Below are 23,348 nucleotides of genomic sequence, written 5' to 3'. Positions count from 1 at the left end.
CCAAGGAATGTGTCACATTATGAACACTTTCACCACTCTGCTGATGCCTTTGTTGTTATCAAGTTTTCACAGATTATTGGGCCTTGTTGCATTACAATTAGCTTAATCTAAACCTCGAAATCTATGGTTCATGCTTTTCTCCTTTGTGTGTTGCATTAATCCTAAAAATGAACAAAATGGGAGCCATAAGTCAGCCTTGCTGTCTCTTGAGCACACTGGGCCTGTCAGTCTGACCGTGGCTGCTCATGTGCCTGGTCCGCTTCTATTTGGTACCAATGTCTTCCGATTTTCTTATTGTCTAAAGCCTGTCACCCCGCCTTGAATATTCTCAGTGACTGAGCATTAGTATTCCTCTCAAACAGTAAAAAATAATACTCTTGTGTTAATTGGATGGCTCCTATCTTGAAAATGTGCCACACACACAAAATGCTGGTGGAACGCACCAGGCCAGGCAGCATCTATAAGGAGAAGCACTGTCAACGTTTTGGGCCGAGACCCTTCGTCATGACTAACTGAAAGGAGAGATAGTAAGAGATTAGGAGGGGGAGGGGAAAATGTGCCCTCTGTTTCTATGCTGTCCAGTTCAAGGGCTTGCTTTATAGTAGAACCTCAAGAATTGGTTTTGAGAATCTACATTCCACTGACTTCCGGGCAATTTTAGATGCAAAGATGAAAACTGCACACTGTACTATAAAACACATCTCATCATAGCTCTACAATCACAGCAAGACTCCTTGCAAGCCTGCTGCAGTAAATACTGGCATACCACTTGCCTTCCTTGTTAGTTATGTGTATGCTTACTTCCAGACATCATTACACAGGTTTCCTGAGAACTAGTTTCTCACTATTTTATTGCTTTATTCACATAAATTCACATTTTTCCCACATTTTACTACTATTGATACTTTTACCACTTACTTAATGTATCTGTCAGCATCCTCCTTACAACTCACATTTTTACCATGCTCGGTACTTTCATCATGTCACCATTGCTGTCGGATTAATGTTCACATACCTTCAAGCAATTGTTAAATCTGCAGAAAATACATGTATCAGTCAGAAAGGGACTGAAGTTGCCTGTAAATAGTCTCTGTGACCATGTCCCAAAGATTTGCAGGTTGGTAAGTTATTTGCCTACTATAAATTGCTTCTTGCATCGGTAAGTGGTAGAGACTGAGAGGGACCTGGAGGATATTCAGGGAGGATGGTTGCAGGGGAAACTTAGTGGGGGATTGAACTGGTGTGGACTTGATAGGGCAAATGGCAGCTTATGTATAAGGAAATAAAACAATGAATTGGGGTGGGTGTGGGTTCTCTATGTTCATATGTTGTGTGTTTGTGACAGTGCAGAGTTAGATAGCTCCTCAGTCTTGGAAGAACAACACCCGAAAAGAGTTCAAGTGCAAGTTGGTGCCTCAGGTAAAAACAACTCTGGCAAAATGAAAGTTTTTTTCTCATTCTACAGATTTGCCCTGGGTACTCTAAATTTAGACTCTAAGCTAAGTTTGCCATGTCTTTCAGAGAGAAAGGGAATGTCTAAATACCAGAATAAGAATGCAATTGTGCCTAGGCAATCTCACGATATTTGTTTGGGGGGGAGGGTAGTATTAACCAGGACTCTGTCTTGCTCTTCTTTAAATTGTCCCTTGAGATCCTTTTTATTCATTAGAGAGGGCAGACAGGATATTGTTTTGCTGTAGTGTCTCAGTTTAGCTCTTCCTCTGTTGGGATCAACTTAGAACCCAAGCATCTGGAGCAAAGCTTGAGCGCACAGTCTTCCACCTCTAAGGCAAGAGAGCCATTCAGTGAGTTAACCGTTTGTGTCAAATATATACATTCGCTTGAATCACCAAAGCATCAAGTGCTTACAAAATGGGATTAGTGCAGATGGATACTCAACGGTTGGCATGGGTATAGTGGGCCAAAAGGCTCTTCGCTCAATGACTCTCCAGTACCAATACTGACCACCCTGTGGTTGCCATCTTTGTGTCTAATTTCATATACTTATTTATATTATTTTTGATTCAGTGAAGGTGAGTATTCTGCTTAAGAATTGACATTTGGGGGATGTCACGTGATGACGTAGGATTGAGACGCTGGAACCCAGCTCTCCCGTAAAAAATCAATAAATTAATGTTTAAGTGAAGAAAAGTTAGTCAATACTTTCTAAAAGTTACTTATAAACTACTCCGGATTGTTTCAAGTTATGCCTCACAAACAGAAGATGAAGAAAACTACTACCGTGAAGGCAATGCAAGTTGGAACAGAATCAAGGCCCACTTCTGCCAAAGAACCGCGGGCTCAGGTACATTATACCACCGGCGATACAGAACAGGAAACTGCGGCAACATCGACCATTTCTAAAGAAAAAGATCGACGAGAACTGCGCAAACGTGAAGGAAGGAGCATGCGCAAACGGGAGCAACCAGAACTACAAATCCCAGTTACAACTGAAACCGAAAGTGAAAGTGAATCTGAGGGAGAGCCAGATTCTCTGGAAAAATCAGACGAAGATGGAGGTAAAAGTCTTTCTGGAAATATAGAAAAGACTTTGATGCAAATAATGCGTAAATTAGGCGCATTAAGAGTAATCAAAAGAAAAATGACAAATATGGAGATGATGCTTGATAAAATGACAAAAAGACAGGAAAAAATGGAAAAGAGAATTATAGATTTGGAAACTACAATGGAAGACATAGTTGAAAGAATGAATAAAATGCAAAATGATACTACTGCCTGGACATCAGAAAGAAAACATTTAATGGAAAAAATTGATGAGCTTGAAAATTTTAGTAGACGAAACGATATTAAAATTGTTGGACTTAAGATATAGAAGGAGAAGATCCAATAATTTTTTTTCAAAAATGGATCCCTGAAAAATTGGAAATGGAAGGAGAAACTCTAATTGAGATTGAAAGGGCTCATAGAGCCTTAAGGTCAAGATCTCAAGCTGATCAAAATCCACGATCAATTTTGATAAGATGCTTAAGATACCAAGATAAAGAAAAGATCCTGAAGGCGGCTGCCCAATGTGCCAAAAGGAGAAACGGGCCATTGATGATAGCAGGGAAGGCAGTTCTTTTTTATCCTGATATAAGTTATAACCTTTTGAAGAGAAAGAAGAAATTTAACCCAGCAAAAAAAGTCTTATGGGAAAAGGGTTATAAATTTATAATGCGTCACCCAGCAACACTGATAATTTTTTTGGAGGAGGGAAAAAGAAGATTTTTTACCGATTATCGAGAAGCGGAGGAGTTCGCACAAAAACTTACATCTATTCGCTAATTACACATAGAGACTTCCAAGCATAACGGATTAAAGATGAAGTTAGAGACAGTGAATGGAAGTGATGGACATTTAAGGATGATACAGGGGAGAAAAGCAAAATTTCAGAAATACTAATTGAGAATAGTATTTTTTTTCTACTTATATATATACTTTTCCATGTTGCGGGGGTGCTGGGGAGCTTTGGATCGGTTACTGCGGGATTCACGTGTGTAATCATGGCGATTGCCATGAACTGTACAACAGAGGGGGGTAATGTTGTGTTCCTTTTTTTTTCACAACATTAGTAGGGGGGTATTTTGTTTTTTTCTTTATACTCTATTTTTCTTCTATCTTTCTGCCTGGATGATTGGTGGGGACACACATAGCAACATGGAGAATTTTAAAAAGATTTCCCGAGATACCACGAAAGTTGAAAGATTAGGTATTATTATAGATTGGAGTAACATAATTAAAAATAATGACTAATTTACTGAATTTTTAAAGTTTTAATGTTAATGGGCTTAATGGACCAGTAAAAAGAAAAAGAATTTTAACATACATTAAAAAAATGAAAACAGATATAGCTTTTTTACAAGAAACACATTTAACAGACAAAGAACATCAGAAATTAAAAAGAGACTGGGTTGGAAATGTTCTTGCAGCTTCATTTAATTCAAAATCGAGAGGAGTTGCAATTTTGGTTAATAAAAATTTACTAATTAAAATACAAAATGTATTAATTGATTCGGCGGGGAGATATGTAATTATACATTGTCAAATTTTTTCGGAACTATGGACTCTTATGAATAATTATGCACCAAATGAAAATGATGTAAAATTTATACAAGAGATCTTTTTGAATTTGGCTAACGCACATGATGAAATATTAATAGGTGGAGATTTTAACTTTTGTCTAGATCCAGTTTTAGATAGATCAACAAAGGTTGTCACAAAATCAAAAGTAGTAAAATTAACTCTATCATTGATGAAAGGCTTAAACTTGATTGATATATGGAGAAGAATTAATCCAAAAGAAAGAGATTACTTAAATAGACATAAAACATATTCAAGGATAGATTTTTTCCTAATATCAACGAATATTCAAGATAAAGTGAAAAATGTGGAATATAAAGCGAGAATATTGTCAGATCATTCTCCTTTGATAATGACAATGATAATGACAGATAAAGAGGAATCAATTTATAGATGGAGATTTAATTCAATGTTATTAAAACGTCAAGATTTTTGTGATTTTATGAAAAAGCAGATTCAGTTCTTTTTAGATACAAATTCACATTCAGTTGATGATAAATTCATATTGTGGGAAGCAATGAAGGCATATTTGAGAGGTCAGATAATAAGTTATACTTCTAAAATTACGAAGGAATATATGATAGAAATAGATCAATTGGAAAAAGAGATTACAAAATTAGAAAACGAATCTCAAAGAAATATGACAGAAGAAAAATGAAGACAACTTATTAATAAGAAGTTACAATATAATACACTCCAGACATATCGAACAGAAAAGGCAATTATGAGAACTAAACAGAGATATTATGAACTAGGTGAAAGATCACATAAGGTCCTTGCATGGCAGTTAAAAACAGACCAGACTTCTAAAACAATAAATGCAATTCGAACAAGAGTAAATAAAATTACTTATAAACCTTTAGAAATTAATGAATCTTTTAAGAATTTTTATTCTGAGTTGTATAAATCAGAATCACAAAATGATAATGTCAAGATAGAAAGGTTTTTATCACAAATAACTCTTCCAAAATTAAATACGGCAGAACAGAAGGGATTTGATATGCCTTTTACATTGAAAGAGGTCGAAGAAGCCCTAGGATCACTTCAAAGTAATAAATCTCCAGGAGAAGATGGTTTTCCGCCTGAATTTTATAAAAAGTTTAAAGATTTATTAATTCCTCCTTTTATGGAGTTAATACATCAAGCGGAAAGAACGCATAAACTTCCAGAATCTTTTTCGACAGCTATTTTAATAGTATTGCCAAAAAAAGATAGAGATCTTTTAAAGCCAGCATCGTATAGACCTATTTCTTTATTAAACACTGATTATAAAATAATAGCAAAAATCTTATCTAACAGATTATCTAAATACTTACCAAAATTAGTACATATGGATCAATCAGGATTTATTAAAAACAGACAATCGGCAGATAATGTAACTCGGTTATTTAGTATAATTCATTTGGCACAAAAGAGGGAGGAAATGAGTGTGGCAGTTGCTTTGGTTGCAGAAAAAGCATTTGATAGATTGGAATGGGATTTTTTATTTAAAGTATTGGAAAAATATGGATTAGGAGTATCTTTTATAAAATGGATTAAAACCTTAAATACTAATCCCAAAGCTGAAGTAGTGACAAATGATCAAATTTCAACACCATTTCAGCTAACAAGGTCAACTAGGCAAGGTTGTCCATTATCACCTGCTTTATTCGTGTTGGCGATAGAACCATTAGCTGAATTAATTAGAATGGACCCAGATATTAAGGGTTTTAGAGTTAATCAGGAAGAATACAAGATTAACTTATTTGCTGATGATGTTTTGCTTTATTTAACAAACCCATTGCACTCGTTGCGTAAATTATCCTATAGATTAGAAGAATATGGGAAAATATCAGGTTATAAAATAAATTGGGATAAAAGTGAAATTTTACCTCTTACTAAAGGAGATTATAGTCAATATTGATTAATAACTCAATTTAGATGGCCGACAAATGGTATAAAATATTTAAGTATAAGAGTTGATAATGATATAAAGAACTTATATAAATTAAATTACTTACTATTACTGAAAAAAATTCAAGAAGATCTTGATAAATGGATGGTATTACCAATAACATAAGTAGGTAGAGTAAATACCATAAAAATGAATATATTCCCTAGACTACAATACTTATTTCAATCACTACCAATACAACTACCTCAGAAGTTTTTTCAAGAGTTAAACATGTGAGGAAGTTTCTTTGGAAAGGTGAGATGTCAAGAATATCGTTGGAAAAATTGACATGGAAATTTGATCTAGGAGGGTTACAACTTCCAAATTTTAAGAATTATTATAAAGCAAACCAACTTAGATTTATTGCATCTTTTTTTGAGAACGATAGACCGGCATGGATTAGAATAGAACTAGATAATATAGGAGAAAATACACCAGAAGATATTATATATAAATGGGAATCTAAATGGATACGGGAAAAGAAAGAATCTCCTATATTAAAACATTTGATTGACTTTTGGAATAAGATAAATGTTGATGATGAGACAAAGAAATCTTTATTAGCAAAGAGATCTTTAATTCAAAATAGACATTCCTTTTACAATGGATAATCAACTTTTATTTAATTGGTTTCAAAAAGGGATTAGATATATAGGAGATTGTTTTGAGGGAGGTATATTAATGTCATTTGATCAATTAAAGAAAAAATATAAAGTATCAAACAATACTCTTTTTTGTTACTTCCAACTAAGAGCTTATTTAAGAGAAAAATTAGGTCAAACAATGTTATTGCTGAAATCTAACGAAATAGAAACTTTCATTCAAAAAGGTAAGATTAAAAAATTTATCTCTTGTATGTATAACTTGATTCAAAAACAGGCAGTTAAACAAGGAGTCCATAAGTCAAGACGAAAATGGGAAAATGACTTGAATATTAAAATTGAAGAAACAAATTGGTCAAGACTATGACTTGATACAATAAATTTCCAGTTAAGATTAGTGCAATATAATTTTTTACATCAATTATATATTACACCACAAAAAATAAATAAGTTAAACCCAAATTTATCCGATCAGTGTTTCCGATGTAACCAAGAAATCGGTACTTTTTTACATTCTACTTGGTCTTGTTCTAAAATTCAACCTTTTTGGACAAATTTAAGAGCTTTATTGTAACAAATTATTGGAACACAACTTCCACATAATCCAATATTATTTTTACTAGGCGATATTGAAGGGATAAAACTGAAACCCAAATTGAATAAATATCAGAAAGAATTTATAAAAATTGCATTGGCAGTAGCCAAAAAGGCTATTGCAGTTACTTGGAAATCGGATACTTATTTAAGTATAGATCGTTGGAAGAAGGAAATTTATGGCTGTATTCCACTTGAAAAAATTACTTACAATTTAAGAGATAAATTTGAAACATTTTTGAAAATTTGGCGCCCGTATTTACAAAAGACAGGATTAAATATATAGGTGCTCCGAAGATGAAATAATTGGTTATTTGGGGAAAGAAATAAATATATATACTAAAGTTATTACGAACTCCATGGAGCATGTGGGGATCTTCCGATATCCAGGCACTCTTTCTTTCTTTTTTATATAGGGGTGTTAGGGGGAAGGGGTTAAGGGGAGAGGGGAAGGGTATATATATTTTTTTCATATATTTTCTTTTATTTCTGTAATTATTTGAAAACTCAATAAAAAAAGTTTATTAAAAAAAAGAATTGACATTTAATTTATGCAACTGAAGTCTAAAATCTGTTACTGTTGCTTTTGTAGGATTGTGTCCTGAAGATAAAAATCCCATGGATGTGTTTAAAATTAGTCTCGTTGAAGACTGATGTAATTATCTATAATATTTGGGTATTATTTTCCATTAATCAGGGCTTTATGGGACAAAGCTACTCTCCCGAGTTGTAGTGCTAAAAAGTACAAATGTGCTTCTGCTTCTGTAAAATATTTGAATCATTGGATTTTATTAGTCCAGAGTAGACTTCTTCTCAATTCCAATTGATGATTTGTGTCACAAAGCATAGGCCATAATTTCAAATGAAAAGGCAGCGGCTTGCAGCAGCTTAGAGCAGCACCCAGTGAGCATTCGGGACTGATTGACAAGAACACATTAAAGCAAAGCAGGAGCAAGCAGGAGTGGACGGAGTTAGAGTGGAGATTTTGAGGCTTTAGCTCTTCAAAGGCTTCAGCAAGGAGAGGCTTTAGTCAGAGAAAGCAAATAAAAGCTGTAGGTAGTTTTTTTTTCTCCCCCATAGTTTATTATTTTTTGCTGATATCTCTACTGTTTAGAGATATCAGCAGGATAATGGAAAGCTGGAAAAATGGGCTGAAAAATGGGAGATGGATTTTAATGCTACAGGTGTGAGGTGCTGCATTAATGCAACAAAAGTCGGAGATGGATTTTAATGCAACAGTTGTGAGGTGCTGCATTAATGCAACAAAGGGAATGCAGATACATTATTCATTGAAAATAGAGTCACAGGTTGATAGGGTCATAGAAAAATGCTTTTGGCACTTTGGCCCTCATCATTCAAAGTATTGTGTACAGGAGATGGGATGTTGTGTTGAAGTTGTATAAGACATTGCTGAGGCCTTATTTGGAGTATCTACCTACAGGAAAGATGTTAATAAGGTTGAAAGAGTACAGAGAAAATTTACAAGGGGATGTTGCTGGGTTTGGAGAACCTGAGTTATATGGGTAATATGGAAAGATTTAATAGGTTAGCACTTTATTTCTTGAAACGTAGAAGATTGAGAGGAGATTTGATGGAGATGTACTAAATTATGAAGGTTATAGATAGGGTAAGTACAAGAAGGATTTTTCCACTGAAGTTGAGTGAGACTACTACTTGAGGTCATGCATTAGGGGTGAAAAGTTTAAGGGGAATGTGAGGAGAAACTTCAAATACAAAAAATGCCGAGGAATTTAATGTAGAACAAACTGACAAGTAAAGTTTAATTCTGGAGGTCAGCACCACAACGAATGAAAATTTTTTATCATGATGAGCTAAATTGAGGAAAACCATCCAAGGTTCAAGAATATTGACAAAGGTAGATGAAAGGATTTAAAATCAACAGATACTACAGTTAGAAAGGCAAAGAGTTTTAGTCAAGAATCAGGTTCTAGGTTAGAGATTTTAGCTATTATAGAATATCAATGATTCAGAAGGAAAAGTTCCTTTCAAATGGCTATTTTTGTACTTGCTGAACAAGAGCTATCCAACCTAATCCTAACTTCCAGCACCAGGTATGTAACACTGCAGTTCAGGACACATCCGTATATTATTTAAGTGTGATGAGAGTTTCTGCTGTGACTACCAAAGCCTTGCAATACTGACTTGTGTCTTGTAGGTGGAAGAAAGGCATAAATGGTCCTGAACTACCGTACGCTGTCTCTGAAGCAGCAAAACTCTCAGTCTTGTAGCAGCAATGTGTTTGTGGCAGGCCATTGAATGTCAAGGATAGGTGGTTGAACTCTCCTTTTAGAGATGGTCTCTGTCGAGCACATTTGTGGCATGATGTCTCCTTACATGCAACCACAAAACAAATAAACCCAATAGAACCCATTGAAGAAGAAAGACTGTTAAATACCCAATATGCAGGAAAAAAGTTGTGCAAGCTTGATAGTCTGGTCACCTGGCTGCATTTCTACTCCCTGAATATTGGCAGAGACTGAATATCGCAGCACCGGTACTGAGGTCCAAGAAGGTATGGACAAGCGAGGTGGAGGAGCGCTTATAGGACTGCTTTGAGTCTGTGGGCTGGTCAGTATTTAGGGATTTAGGGATTCATCTTCAAGTCTGAATGAATATGCCACAGCTGTCACTGACTTCACTAAAATCTGTGTGGAATGGTGTGTGCCTACAAGAACATGCAGTACATACCCAAATCAAAAGCTGCAAATGAGCCAGGAGATTCATAGTTTGCTGAGGGCTAGATCTGTGGCATTGAAGTCTAGTGTTCCAGGACTATACAAGAAGACCAGGTACAACCTACAGAGGACTTTTTCAAGAACAAAAGAGCAATTTTGATTGAGGTTAGAGGTGGAATCAGATACATGTCAACGCTGGCAGGGTTTGCAGTCCATTACTTCCTACAAAGTGAAGCTTTACATCATGAATGGCAGTGATATTTTACTTGTTGATGAGCTTGAACCCTTTTATGCACACTTTGAAAGGGACAATAAAACTAGAAGTTTGAGGATACCTACAGCATCCAGTGACCCTGTGATTTCTGTCTCGGAGGCTGAGGTCAGAAATTCTTTCAAGAATGTGAATCCACGAAAGGTGATAGGCCCTGACGGTGTACCTGATAGGCTTCTGAAAACTTGTGCCAACCAACTGGTGGGTGTGTTCAAAGTCATTTTCAATCTCTCATTGCTACTGTCCGTATTCCCACCTGCTTCAAAAGGGCAACAATTATACAAGTGGGCAAGAAAGGCATGGTGAGTTACATTAATGATTTTCATCTTGTAATACTCACACCCACAGTAACTAAGTGCTTTGAGAGGTTGGTCATGGCTAGAATCAACTCCAGCCTAAGCAAATGTCTGGATGCACTGCACTTTGCCTATTGCCACAGTAGGTCTACAGTGTATGTAATCTCATTGGCTCTTCATGTGGATTTGGATCACCTGGGCAAGTACGTCAGACTGTTGTTTATTGACTATAGCTTGGCGTTTAACACAGTCATTCCTATAGTTCTGATTAAAAGCACAAAACATCTCCACCTTTCTGATAATCAACACAGGCACACCTCAAGGATGTGTGCTTAGCCCACTGCTCTACTCTCTCTGCAACCATGACTGTGTGGTTAGGCATAGCTCAAATGCCATCTATAAGTTTGCTGATGACACAACTATTGTTGGCAGAATTTCAGATGGTGATGAGAAGGCGACAGCTAGTTAAGTGGTGTTGCGACATTAACCCTACACTCTAACTGTACTGTGGAGAGCATTCTAGCTGACTGCATTACCGTCTGGTATGGGGGGAGGGGCTTGTAACTGCAGAAAGTTGTGAACTCCACTACATCGTGGGAACTAGCCTCTCCAGCATCCAGGACATCTTCAAGGAGCGATTCCTGAAAAGGTGGCTTCCATTATTAAGGACAACTATAACCCAGAACATGCCCTCTTCTCATTGCTACCATCAGGGAAGGAGGTACAGGAGCCTGAAGGCACACACTCATTGATTCAGGAATTGTTTTTCTCCCCTCTGCCATTAAATTTCTGAATGGACATTGAACCCAAACAACGGGTCATTCTGCGCTCTTGGGCCGGGGCCCTGCTGCTTTGATACCTTCTCAGGCCCGGGTCCCACCGCCTTGAATTTCAGGGATGCATGGTACTTAGCTCAAGAGTGCAGAGGGAATTCAGATTGGAGATTTTTGAGGCATTGTTGATCATGGTGTGAGACATAGAGAAGTATCTGTGTAATGTCAATGAGGGGCTCACATTCAGTGATACACTAACTTTGTGTACTTCAGGTGTGATTTGAATCCCATATTATGCTTTCAGACTTCAAAATTACATTTAAGTACTTAGTGCCCTAAATAACAGTCATCTTTTTTGTTGTTAGTGTGGTAATGTACAGTACAGCACAGGAACAGACCATTCAATCCACAGTGATGCATCAAACCATTTAAAAAAGCAAAGCAATAACACCCAAACACTAATCTCTCCTACCTACACAACGTACATGTCCCTCCAACTTCCTTACAACTATACGCCTATCTAAACATCTCTTAAAAGCCTCTAGTGTATTTGCCTCTACCACTATACCAGACCATGCATTCCAGTTATCCACTACTCTGAGTAAAAGAACCTGCCCCTCATACCTCCCTTGAACCTACCTGCTCTCACTTCCAATGCATGCCCTCTGGTATTAGACATTTCAATCCTGAAAACAGATACTTCTGTCTACTCTACCTATGCCTCTCATAATTTTATAAACCTCTATCAGATCTCCTCTCAGCCTCCATTGCTCCAGAGAAAACAACCAAAGTTTATTCTGCCTGTGAAATCTGGCTAGCAGGGCCTGCAGATAATTCATTTAATCAGCACAGAATCCAGTTACATTTTTATCTAATGTTTGTCAAGTTTTTGTTGGTAGTCAGGGTTACTGGTCTGAATAAGATTACGGTAGATATGACTAGATTCATGCTGAACGTTATTGTAAGATTAATTCATATAATGCTTTCGGTAGATGATTCTTAGTTATATTTCATGTTGAAAGTGGTTAAAAATTTCCTCAGCAGATGCTATAAAAACTTTCCTCCTTTTTCTAACATGAGGGGCCTAGTTCAGATCTACTAATTAAATCTTTATTAGAGTAATGTGTCATTTCTCTGTATGAGATGTTATGTACCCCGTAACTGGGTCACTTACCAGCAAAGATAGAGAGGTCCGTTGATGTCTGATGGTACTATTTTTAACAGTATTTATTGATAAAAAATACACAAAAATAATATCAATGCAAACATACAGATAATATACGTCGTCACTACTAAGTCTAAAAGCGCGGGTATAATAATAATAATAATCACTAAGAAATAGCTCTGTTGTTGTCTAGGGGATAATGTATTGTCCGATGGAAGTATAAAAGTCACCCAAGTTCATGCAGGTTGCAGCCTTTGGTTGGAGACAAGAGAGAGAGTTTAAAACTTGCCCATTCCTTTTATGATGTCAATCCTTCGAGAGTCGTTGGGGCTGATTTCTCCTTTGTTTTAGCTAAAGCCGTTCTTCTGTGGTAAGGCCCACCAATTCTGAGGCAAATGGAAAAGGATGCATGTGGGCTTTCCACCGGCTGTCGCTATTACGGGATTTCTAGCGTTTCTTCTGGTGCATCTAAAGGGGTTGTTCCCCAGACCCTCTTTTATCCTGACTCACGAGGTCTCAGATGTCAATCAGGTTGGGAGAATGCCACCCCTCAACCAGCCCACTTTTGGTCATTCCCTGAGAGCTTCAAATAAATAGCACAATACTCAATACACAATTCCGTCTCCAAGAGACAATGGCCGTTTCCCATGGCTTTGTATCGCTGAGGGGCCTGGACATTCCAAACCCCTTTGTGGATTCTGCATGTCTCTCTCTCATTTCCTGGGCTCCTGACCCAAATTAATAGTGATCTTGCGATTCTCAAAAAGGAGGGGGCTACTTTGGACCCTTCGGCCCCTCAGAGTTGGGGCACAGGTGTAACAGAGAGCAGCTATGCTTTGTACCATTGTTGATATGTGGGTGCATATCTGCTGGTATGCTGTAAATGCCAATTAAACTTGGCGTAAATTTGTAGCAAAGAGTTGTCTCCAGAGTGCCTGTTAAAGGCAGATTGAAATCTGAATTCAATAGTTCACTTAAATTGATCCCATCAATGGGTAAAAAAATTCTGGAGAAGTTAATGATAGAAGGTAGGACTGAATTGTTGATGCTAGATGAGAGATGGATAGAGCTGGGGAGGTTCTGAGAATGTGGAGAGTTCAGGGGAAGGATAATGAGTGAATAGATTGAGGGAATGGAGATGAAGTGGCTGCTGATTACAAATGTGAAACAATAGATTGTGGAGGAGGCTCTGAATAATTGATGATAGCGATGGATTGAAACAGAGACTGAAGAGTGAATTGAGATTTTTCCATCTTGTCTGGGCTACCCCTAAATTTACTAAATCTGTTGGATTGAATTCCACATATTTTAACAATGGGATTTAAATTTGTGGCCTTTAGAGTGTGTATGACTGTGGTACTGTACCTTTTTAACACGTTATAAATTATAACAGGGCTTGAGAAGTCAATGTCAGTCCGTGTGTTAAGCAAATTTCAAACTTCATTTCAGCTCCCAACTCGTGGGACATTGTAGAATACACTGTTCTATTTTGTGAATCAAAGTTTTATTTTAGAGGAAGACATTATCATTGAAAGCAGAGACACAAGAAACTGCAGATGCTGGAATCTGGAGCAAAACCAAGTTTGGTCTCTAAACTAAAGGATCAGCACCATATGCAATAGATGAGGTTGCATCAACGAGATCTAATGTAGACTAGGCAACCACTTTGCCAAACATTTACTCTATCTCCATCTGAGGAGTGACTAGTGACTTTGGAATGATTCTCAATTGTGATTAAGATAAAGATGTGGGAGTGACCCAGTTAGTTGTTCAGAATCTGATCCTGGTTATTCCTGGGAAAATGGGATTAAGCTATATGTTTTGTGGGTAGTAGCAACATTTGTATGGTCACTGTGTTCATATCTGAACAGGCACAGGTTCCTCTGCAGTGTCCCAGTTGTACTTCTGGGAAATTTACTGTGAAATTATTAACTCCCATTATCTGATAAATGGGCCTATTCATTCTTTCCACTCGGGAATTCGTTGATTTGGCAAATCCCTGGTGATGGAGGGGGAAGAAGTTCGTGTGAAGCATGAACTGTAGAACTTTTCTTGTTATCTCAGATGGAGGAAACTCCTGTTAGAGGATGGTCATGTAGTTCAGCTTCTCGGGACATTGGCATGCAGTGCTGTAGCAGCACCAGTTATTCATATCCTAACATCTTTACTATTATTTTAGCAAGCATCGTCCTTGGTTTATTATCTTTCTCTGCTTCCTTTCACTCTTGATTACTCAAGTACAGTTTGAATACATAGGAGTGAAGATGCAGGTTTATTGAATGTTCTCACTGGTTCTAATGCACTAGCAATCATAGCTTGCCCATTCTTTACCCTTATAATCTCACATTTATTTGGAGTTATGGCTGTTAAATCATTTCCCATTTAATGGATTTTTCCTTTGAATAGCAATATGAATGCAACAAATTCCCCATTTCATTCAACACTAGGATGCTGGCCGGACAATTTTAAAAGCATTTTTTTCCCTTTTCTTTCAGCCTCCCAAGGTAAAATGTTTAACCAGAATTTGGCACCCCAATATTACTGAGACAGGAGAAATCTGTTTAAGGTATGACTTGTTTTAAAAAGGACTGTATTAAGCTGTTAGAGTTCATGAGAAGACGCACAATATAATTGGTTGCCTTGAGGTCCTTAAAGTTTCTATAATTCATTTACTCAGAAATTTTGTTTTTTAAAATGTTGTTTCTTAAAATGATTGCTGTTACAGAAGTTCTAGAAACTCTTTTGAATGGCTTGGGTTTATTCTCTGAGACCAACTGAATTGATGCTTTGAGATGAAGTCTAGTGATATAGCAGCAAAGCATTAAGCTCCCTAAGAGGTTTTTTTTTGTCTTTCAGTGAGTTTCTTGATGATTACCTCCATGTACTGTACTTGTTCCATGTTCTTTTATACCTGTGATTAACAGAATCTGTTTAATTTCACAACTGATTGTTATTTCCAAAAGAAGTTCACAAATTTCTGCTATCTTAAAGTGCACTATGGCTTTACTTCTGAAATATCTCATTGTTTCTTATTTTAAGTATCCTCCAGGGCTATAATATCTTCCCTGCATTGTAGCAGAAGTTCTCAGTCAATGAGAATGGTTCTGAAATGGATAAATTTCAGCCATAATGAGATGGATTCATGACCTCCAATTTAATCATTGGGGTTTCTTGAAGTTAGAAAATTGTTCACGTTCATAATTTTTCTGACAGGAATGCATTCTGCCATAAATGCAATGCATCATGTTTTCTGTGCTTTAGAAGTGCAGCTCTCAGTTTTTCTGTAATTAATGCTTAAACTCCATGAGATCAAGAATATTTCATCCCTTTGTATAAAATCACACTAGGATGCTTACATAGGTCCTTGTCCTCAAAGTCTTCCAGCTTATTTGACTATGAGGTCCTCTGTTTGACAGGGTTGACCATGGATATTGCAGCCCAGTTGTCCATGTGATCTGCAAACCATGGCAGTATGATACAGAGAGCAACTGTTGTCCCTGTAACAGGTTCCCCCTCACCACCAAGCTGATAAATACAAAGGAATTGCAGAGACCGATACAGATTGCCAGCCAGTGTTGAACTCAACGAGGGCTGCCTAGGGAATCCAGCTTCAAATTTTTCCTTGGGGTTTGCTCCTGGAGCTTTCCCCATGAGTAGGCATAGCTGCAAGACAACAGAGGTTTCAGACTAGTTTTCCCTCACCTAGATGAGCTGCCCAAAGTGACTGGTTTTAAGGCACCAGTAGCCTACCATTGTCCCTTTTCCTGTCGGTAGAAATGGGTCTGCCAGGTTTGTAGCTAAGCCACATATGAAGGCCAAGAATTGGACTTTGTTGTCGGAGGCTATTTGAGACGCACACCATTGGGAGCATTTAACAGGATCATATCCCCATTACCACCCCTGGCTATGACACCCCTAAGGAACCATGAACATTTGACAATGAAAGAAATCAATTCTGAATAACACTTTTAAACTCTTATAGACAAATCATTTGCTTTCAAGGGTTCAGTACTTTATTCATTTGCTTCTGTGTTTTAATTCCTGTAACATACAATTAATAGTTTTAAACAAAATTTAAGAGGCAAGTGGCTACTCTGATTGAAATATGGTGTTGTGTGAGAAATAGTTGAGATTCACTCCAAAATCTAAAAGCAATGAATCCTGTTGTAAAGTTTAGTCGTGGAGTCATCTCCTGTAATGGAATGCTGTCAACCTCTTTGTTGTATCCTCTGCCTGCTGAAACCTTGCCTGTGTTTTGCAGCTTGCTGAGGGAACACTCGATTGATGGCACAGGCTGGGCTCCAACCAGGACTTTAAAGGTACTCTTATCATTGAGAACCACTAGTTATTTTTCTTTCTCCCCACCCCCTCGCTTCCTCCCCCTTGCCCCTCACCCCCTCCCCTGCCCCTTTCACCCTCTCTAAGTTTGCCCTGGGAGTAAGTACTAAGTAACATAGTAACATTGAGTTGCTGTGCAGTTTTGGTCAAACTGAAATCTGTTCAATCCCATACTGTAGTAGTAGCACAGGTCAAGGTTAGATTTTCTTGCTGGGCTAAACCACCTTATATCTCTGTATGGTAGATAGTTCATTTAGGTCTGACCAAACTCCACTTCAGACAAAGTTGAAAGTAATAGGAACCCAGAGTGGAGCATAACAGGGCAAAAGTCAGACAAACTTGTGAGAGTTGTAATCTTCACCTTGTAGTTATCGAGTCCTATAGGGTTAGTGCTTGGTAGTGAGAGGTCATTAATCTATGTAACAAAGCCAACCACAAACTTGACAAAACTGAAAAGTGGAGAATAATAGAAACACAGGATGTGGTTAGAAATTTACGGAATTTGGGCACAGATAAATATCAGAAGCATACGGTGTATGAAATTAGGTCAGAAATTCACCACAGTTTCATCTCTCTTCTCATTCCCTTTGATTCACCATAGGTATGTTTCTGGTGCCTTTCAAAGCTAATTATGCCAAAGCCTGGCCTGTCTAGCTGCCAGAATCATTAATTTGAAGACAATGATATAACTTTGATGTGAAAACTGTGGTGTATGTATTGCTAATTTAGTGAAAACCCCTACTGAATATGTTAAATAAAAGCTGTGCTTACATTAACATGTGGTCCACTCTGAGGAAATAAGTGACTTTCAATCCATCACTTTTGTCGTGATATACTCTACTCTGAGTTCTCATTGCTTTCAGTTTTGTCTGAAGTGGAGCTTGGTCAGGCTTAAATGGACTATCTACTATCCAGAGATATTAAGGTTGTTCTGCCCAGAAAGAAAATCTAACTTGACTCTGTACTACTACAGTCCTTAATAGTTAAATTTATTTAAGCTGAATTTAACTTTGTAGCGATAGATAGATTGAGCCACTCTATTTGACCATCTGGGCCATTTTCTTTTACTGCTTCCCCTTCCATAAGGTACTCACTATCCACTGTGTAAAGAAGTTATCTCTCAGGTATTTTTAAAATATCTCCCCTTTGTCCTGTCCCGCTATTCCCTAAAACTCATCAGTGCCCTGGCATTCACTGTATAAGTCCTACTATGGTTTCACTGTTGAAAATAATCACCTCACATTTATCTAAGTTGAAGTTCATTTCTCCAACTGCTCAATAACTCTACAATTCATTATAACCTGCTTCACCATCAAAAAGACTCCCTAATTTAGTGTCAGCAGAAAAATTGCTAATAATGCAATGTACACTCACATCCAAATCATCTACATACATAATGACTAACAGAGGTCCCAATATTGACCTTTGCTCTCTTCATTAGTCACAGTCCTCCAATCGGAAAATCAAACCTCAACCATCACCCTCTACTTTGAGGAAATTTTGAATCTACCTCGTTTGCTCCCACTGAATCCTGTGCCTTCCATGATGAATTTTGTAGACAACATCTATTACCCACCCTTCATCTACCCTCTCAGTAACCTATTTAAAAAAAAACTCCAAAAGACTAAGCAGCCATGGACTCCCATGCACAAAACCATGCTGACTATTCCTGACCAGGCCCTGATTATGCAAGTGAAAGTAGATCTAGTACCTTAGAATTCCATCCAGTATCTTCCCTCCAACTGAAGTCAGGCTTCAAAATAAGTAACTCTCCCCTTCTTTCTAGAAAAGAGGCTTGTTCCCTTCCACCACCAGCACCCTCCTCCATCTGGTGTAACTGGTCCTCACCCTCAACAATTTATCTTTCACTCCTGTCACTTTCTCCAAACCCCAGGTGTAGCCAGTTAATGCCTGCCATTTCGTTGGCTACATAGAACAGTCCATGATCCACCCCCACACTGGAAATGATCTCCCAACTCTTTCTGTGCTAAATAGACAACTGGTTTGGTGTTGTTTCATGCATCCATGCTGAACTCATCAGTTTATTCAACTTTGCCTCCAGTTTCCACCCTGCCCTCCAATTTACTTGGTCTATCTTGGACACCTCTCTCCCCTTTCTTGATCTACTGTCCACTGATATTTTACAGTATAAGCTTACTGACTCTCACAATTATCTTGATTATTCCTTTTTTCATCCTGTCACTTGCAAAAATACTGTTCTCTTTTCTCAGTTTCTCTGTCTCCACTGCATCTGTTCTCAAGATGAGACTTTCTGTTCCAGAATATTTGAGATCTCCTCCTTCAAAGAATGTGGTTTCTCTTACTCTACGATTGATACTGCTTCACCTGCATCTCCTCCATTTCCCAGACATCTGCCCTCACCCCATCTTCCTGCTGCCAAAGCAGGAAATGTGTTCCTCATGTGCTTACCTTCCACCCCTTGTCTTATCATTCTCCATAACCTTCTCCATCTTCAACAGGATCCTACAGCTAAACACATCTCCACACCCCCACCACTCTCCGCATTCCACGGGGTTTGCTCTCTGTGCAACTCCCTTCTCCACTCATCTCTCCCCACTGATTTCTGTCCTAGCACTTAGCTCTGCAAGTGGGACAAGTACTACATCTGCCCCTACAACTCCTCCCTCACCACTGTTCAGGGCCCGAGAGGTCACTCATTTTAATTCTACTTCCCATTCTCATTCTGACATGTCAGTTGGTGACCTGCTGTACGATGAGGCCACTGTCAGGCTAGAGGAGTAGCATCCCATGTTTCCTCTGGGTAGCCTCCGACCTGATGACATGAACACCGATTTCACCAACTTTAGGTAATTTCTTCCCCCGTCTCCTCCTCTCTTTTTCCATTTCCCATTCTAGCTCCTCTCTTATCCCTTCTCTTCTCACCTGCCCATCACCTCCCTCTGTGCCCCTCCCCCTGTCCTTTCTCCCATGGTTCACTCTCCTCTCCTATCAAATTCTTCTTCAGCCCTTTATCTCTTACACAGCTATCACCTCACAGATTCTCACTTCATCCCCACCCACCTACCCCTTCACCTGATTTCATCAGGCAACTGTCAGCTTGTACTCTTTCCTCTTGACAGCCACCTCCAACACCTCTTTATTCTGGGTTCTTCCCTCATCTTTCTACTCTTGATGATGGGTCTCAACCAGAAATCTCTCTATTCCTTTCCATAGATGCTGCCTCACCTGCTGAGTTTCTCCAGTATTTTGTGTGTGTTGCCCTATGATTTCTAACCTAGCCTTCCATAAGATGCAGCTGCCACTTGGTCAGATCGGGAGATTTGACCACCTTAATGTGCTTCAATGCTCAGATATCTCCTTCCTTGTAATACACATGTGATCCAAGACTTCACTTTTTATTACCCTTATTTCTTTGGCATCCATAATATTCTCCTTAGTAAACATCAAGGAGTAATAGACATAAAAAATCTCAGTCTCTTCTATGTAGCTCCATACATGATGGTTTTCAAGTGTGCCTAGTCACCCTTTTACTGTTAATACAGTACAACTGAAGAATCTCTTGGGATTATCTTTAACCCTGACAGGCAAATCTTATCACATACTCTCTTTTTGCTCTCCTGATTTCCATCTTAAACTTCTTATATTCCTAAAGGGATTCATTCATGCCCAGCTACCTAAATGTGATATATCTTTCCTTCTTTTTCCTGAGCAGAACCTTGATATCTTTCGTCAGCCAGGCTTCACTGAACTTGGTACATCTACCCTTCACTCTTAACAGAAAAGTGCTACTCCTGGACTCTTATTATGACCACTGTAAAAGTCTGTCGCTTACCAACTGTTCCTTTGCCTTTAAGGTCAGCCAGTTGAAACCAGCTAAATCCTACTTAATGTTCTCAAAGCTAGCCTTTTTCCAGTTCAGAACTTTAACCTGTGGGCCTGTACCATCTTTTTCTATGACTGGTTTAAAACTAATAGAATTGTGGTCACTGGACCCACATTGCTCCTCATCTGCAACTCCAGGTGCTTGGCCCACCTCATTCCCCAAGATGAGGTACAGTATTGCTCCTTCCCAAGTATTCCTACTCTATATGTGTGTGAGGAAACTGTCACACAAAATCTGCCCCATCCAGGCCCTTTGCATTCTGAGTGTCCACAATGATACTGGAAAACAGAAATCTCCACTAGCTCTACCCTGCTATTCTCACAACTCTGTGAGAATTGTTCTCAACAAATCACTCTCCAAGTCCCCACTGATTTCTTGGGCGGTCTATAATGTATCCCTACAAAGGTACCCCCTTTCTATTACTGATTTCTTCCCAAATAGCTTCATTTGATGATCACACAAGAATATGCTCTCTAAGCATTGTTGATCTAAAAAAAGCAACACCCCTTCTACTCCTACCTGTTTCTTTGTCAAGCCTAAAGTATTCTAGACCACTGAGATGTCAATCCTGCCCTTCTCTCAGTCACGTTTCTGTTATGGCCAGTCTCTAGAGGCAATCCATGTCCTTAGTTTGTTCACATTTGGCTCAGAGTCAGTTTCTGACTTAGATTTATATATCATATGTACATTGAAACATACAGTGACATGTGTCATGAATGTGCTGGGGCATCCCACAAGTGTCACCACACATTGGGAAATTATTTTTTTGGTGGGAATGATGCCTGTGTCGTACAGTCTGTTACTTGAGAAAGACACATGGGGTATGTTTACTGTTGTCATTGGCAAATGGTTTTTTTGTCGCACCTAAAAATAGCTTCATGATAAATGTCACCTTGGCATGTTGCTGTGGCATGGCATTTTGTGAGTACTTGTGATCAGTAGCCACAGAGCCAAGAAACTGGTGCAATGTTTACTGTGGCATAATTGCATGCCAGATGGAAAGCACAAAGGGGGTTGACTTTTCATTTATTTCCACATTATCATGTATAAAACCTTAACAGACTGAAGTCGGATGCACTGCTTAAGCAATTCACTAGGAGCCTGCAGAGTAGAATTGCAACATCTGCCACGATACATGATCCTGTGCCTGAAATAACTGAGCCATTCCATTCCAGGCAGTTAATCAAATCTATTGGGGTATAGTTCTGCCTTTTAAAATTGTATCCCTTGCTGAGAAATAATCCTGAAGGCATCTTCAGCTGACACAAAGCTTCTATTTATGTTGCTTCTTTGTTCTGGAAAAGCTCATCATTCAGTCAATGGCAGTTTAGTGTTTTGGGTACAGGCCGTTAATCTGTAACTGTTGAAGGATATACTACTAAAATGTATCCTGCCTTTTTATCAGGTTTTGCGTAGGCAGCTTTCTTTTCAGTGTTGTTTTGATACCAGATTTGCCTCATTTTTATTTGAAATTACTCTAGTGTATTTGAAGCTTTGTAATTTGCAGTCAAATTGGGTATTTTTTAATAATTTTACTTCAGCAACCTAGTGTCAAAAGGATGTGATGGTGTTGGAGAGGGTGCAGAGGAGGTTCACCAGGATGTTATGAAGGGAGACTGGAGAGGATGGTTCTGTTCTTCCTAGAGTAGAGGTAATTCAGGAAGTAACAGTTGAGGTATATAAAATTATGGGGGGAGGGATATAGTTTGAATAGACTGCGGCAAGCATTTTCCTATATCAGTAGGTAAAACTAGAGGACATATGTTTAGCGTAAGCAGGTGGAGAAATTCAGAGGGAAAATAAGGGGGAAATCTACAAGGGGTGATTGATAAGTTCTTGGCCTAAGGTAGAAGGAGTCAATTTTAGAAAACCTAGTACATTTATTTTTCACCTTCCCCTTGTGTTGCCACTATGTCCTCGTGGATCTCCTTGGGTGATAAGCCCTTGAGACCGAGGTAGCAGATGACTGCACAAAGGCTGATGTTGTCCATTTTCTCAGACAGTGCTTACTTGCAATTTTCAATTATCTGAAACAGAAGTACCACAGAAGTTATTAACTTCAAACTTACTGCATAATCACTCAAAGAGTTGACCATGTAATGAGAGCTGTATAACTCATCTCCTTCTACCTTAGGCCACAAACTTATCAGTCACCCCTGCGGTGGACCACTTTCTGGAGGTCCAAGACGCTGACTTCTACAAAGTATGCTCCACGGCTGCTGGACTAAGTGTGTAAATGTAGAAGGGGACTATGTTGAAAAATAACTGTGCTAGGTTTCTTAAAACTAACTCCTTCTACCTTAGGCCATGAACTTATCACCCCTCGTACTTCACCCAGAGAGTGGCGAGCCTGAGAGTGGTTAAAAGTTGGTCTCTGGAAGTATTTAAGTGATTAGATAGGCACTTGAATTTCTTTGGCGCAGCGGGCTATTGTCCAAGTGCTGCAAGATGGAGTTAATATGGAAGGGTGCCCACTGATCTGTGTCGTTCATCTGTTATTAATTCTGCATTATGACAGTGTGTGAACCTGAATACCTCTGAAAATTTTACTCCCCACTGTTGTAACATAATATATGTAGATACCAGCTTCAGGAGATCTTCACTCTGACTCATCTCACTAATTTGCATGGGAGAGAGATACCTGGCAAAATAAATAGACAGCTTCACAGCATTAATCCATGTTCACAGAAATATGTGATTGGCATTACTTATGGACTATCATCTTATGAATCAGA

The 23,348-nt window shown here is 38.4% G+C and overlaps 1 protein-coding gene across 4 annotated transcripts in view; it reads left to right on the top strand.

Annotated features, from left to right (window-relative positions):
- Window positions 1–23,348, top strand: part of ube2f (ubiquitin-conjugating enzyme E2F (putative)) — a 180,663-nt gene that overhangs the window by 123,352 nt on the left and 33,963 nt on the right. For all 4 annotated transcript variants that reach the window (XM_059967148.1, XM_059967147.1, XM_059967146.1 and 1 more), the window contains 2 exons: window positions 14,906–14,976; window positions 16,672–16,729. In XM_059967148.1, the coding sequence (XP_059823131.1) occupies window positions 14,906–14,976; window positions 16,672–16,729 (129 nt within the window). The remainder of the gene's footprint in view (window positions 1–14,905; window positions 14,977–16,671; window positions 16,730–23,348) is intronic.

Source organism: Hypanus sabinus, chromosome 4 (genome assembly GCF_030144855.1).
Source record: "Hypanus sabinus isolate sHypSab1 chromosome 4, sHypSab1.hap1, whole genome shotgun sequence".
Lineage (NCBI taxonomy): Eukaryota > Metazoa > Chordata > Chondrichthyes > Myliobatiformes > Dasyatidae > Hypanus > Hypanus sabinus.
Note: the sequence above shows the minus strand (reverse complement) of the source record. Positions and strands in the feature narration are given on the sequence as shown.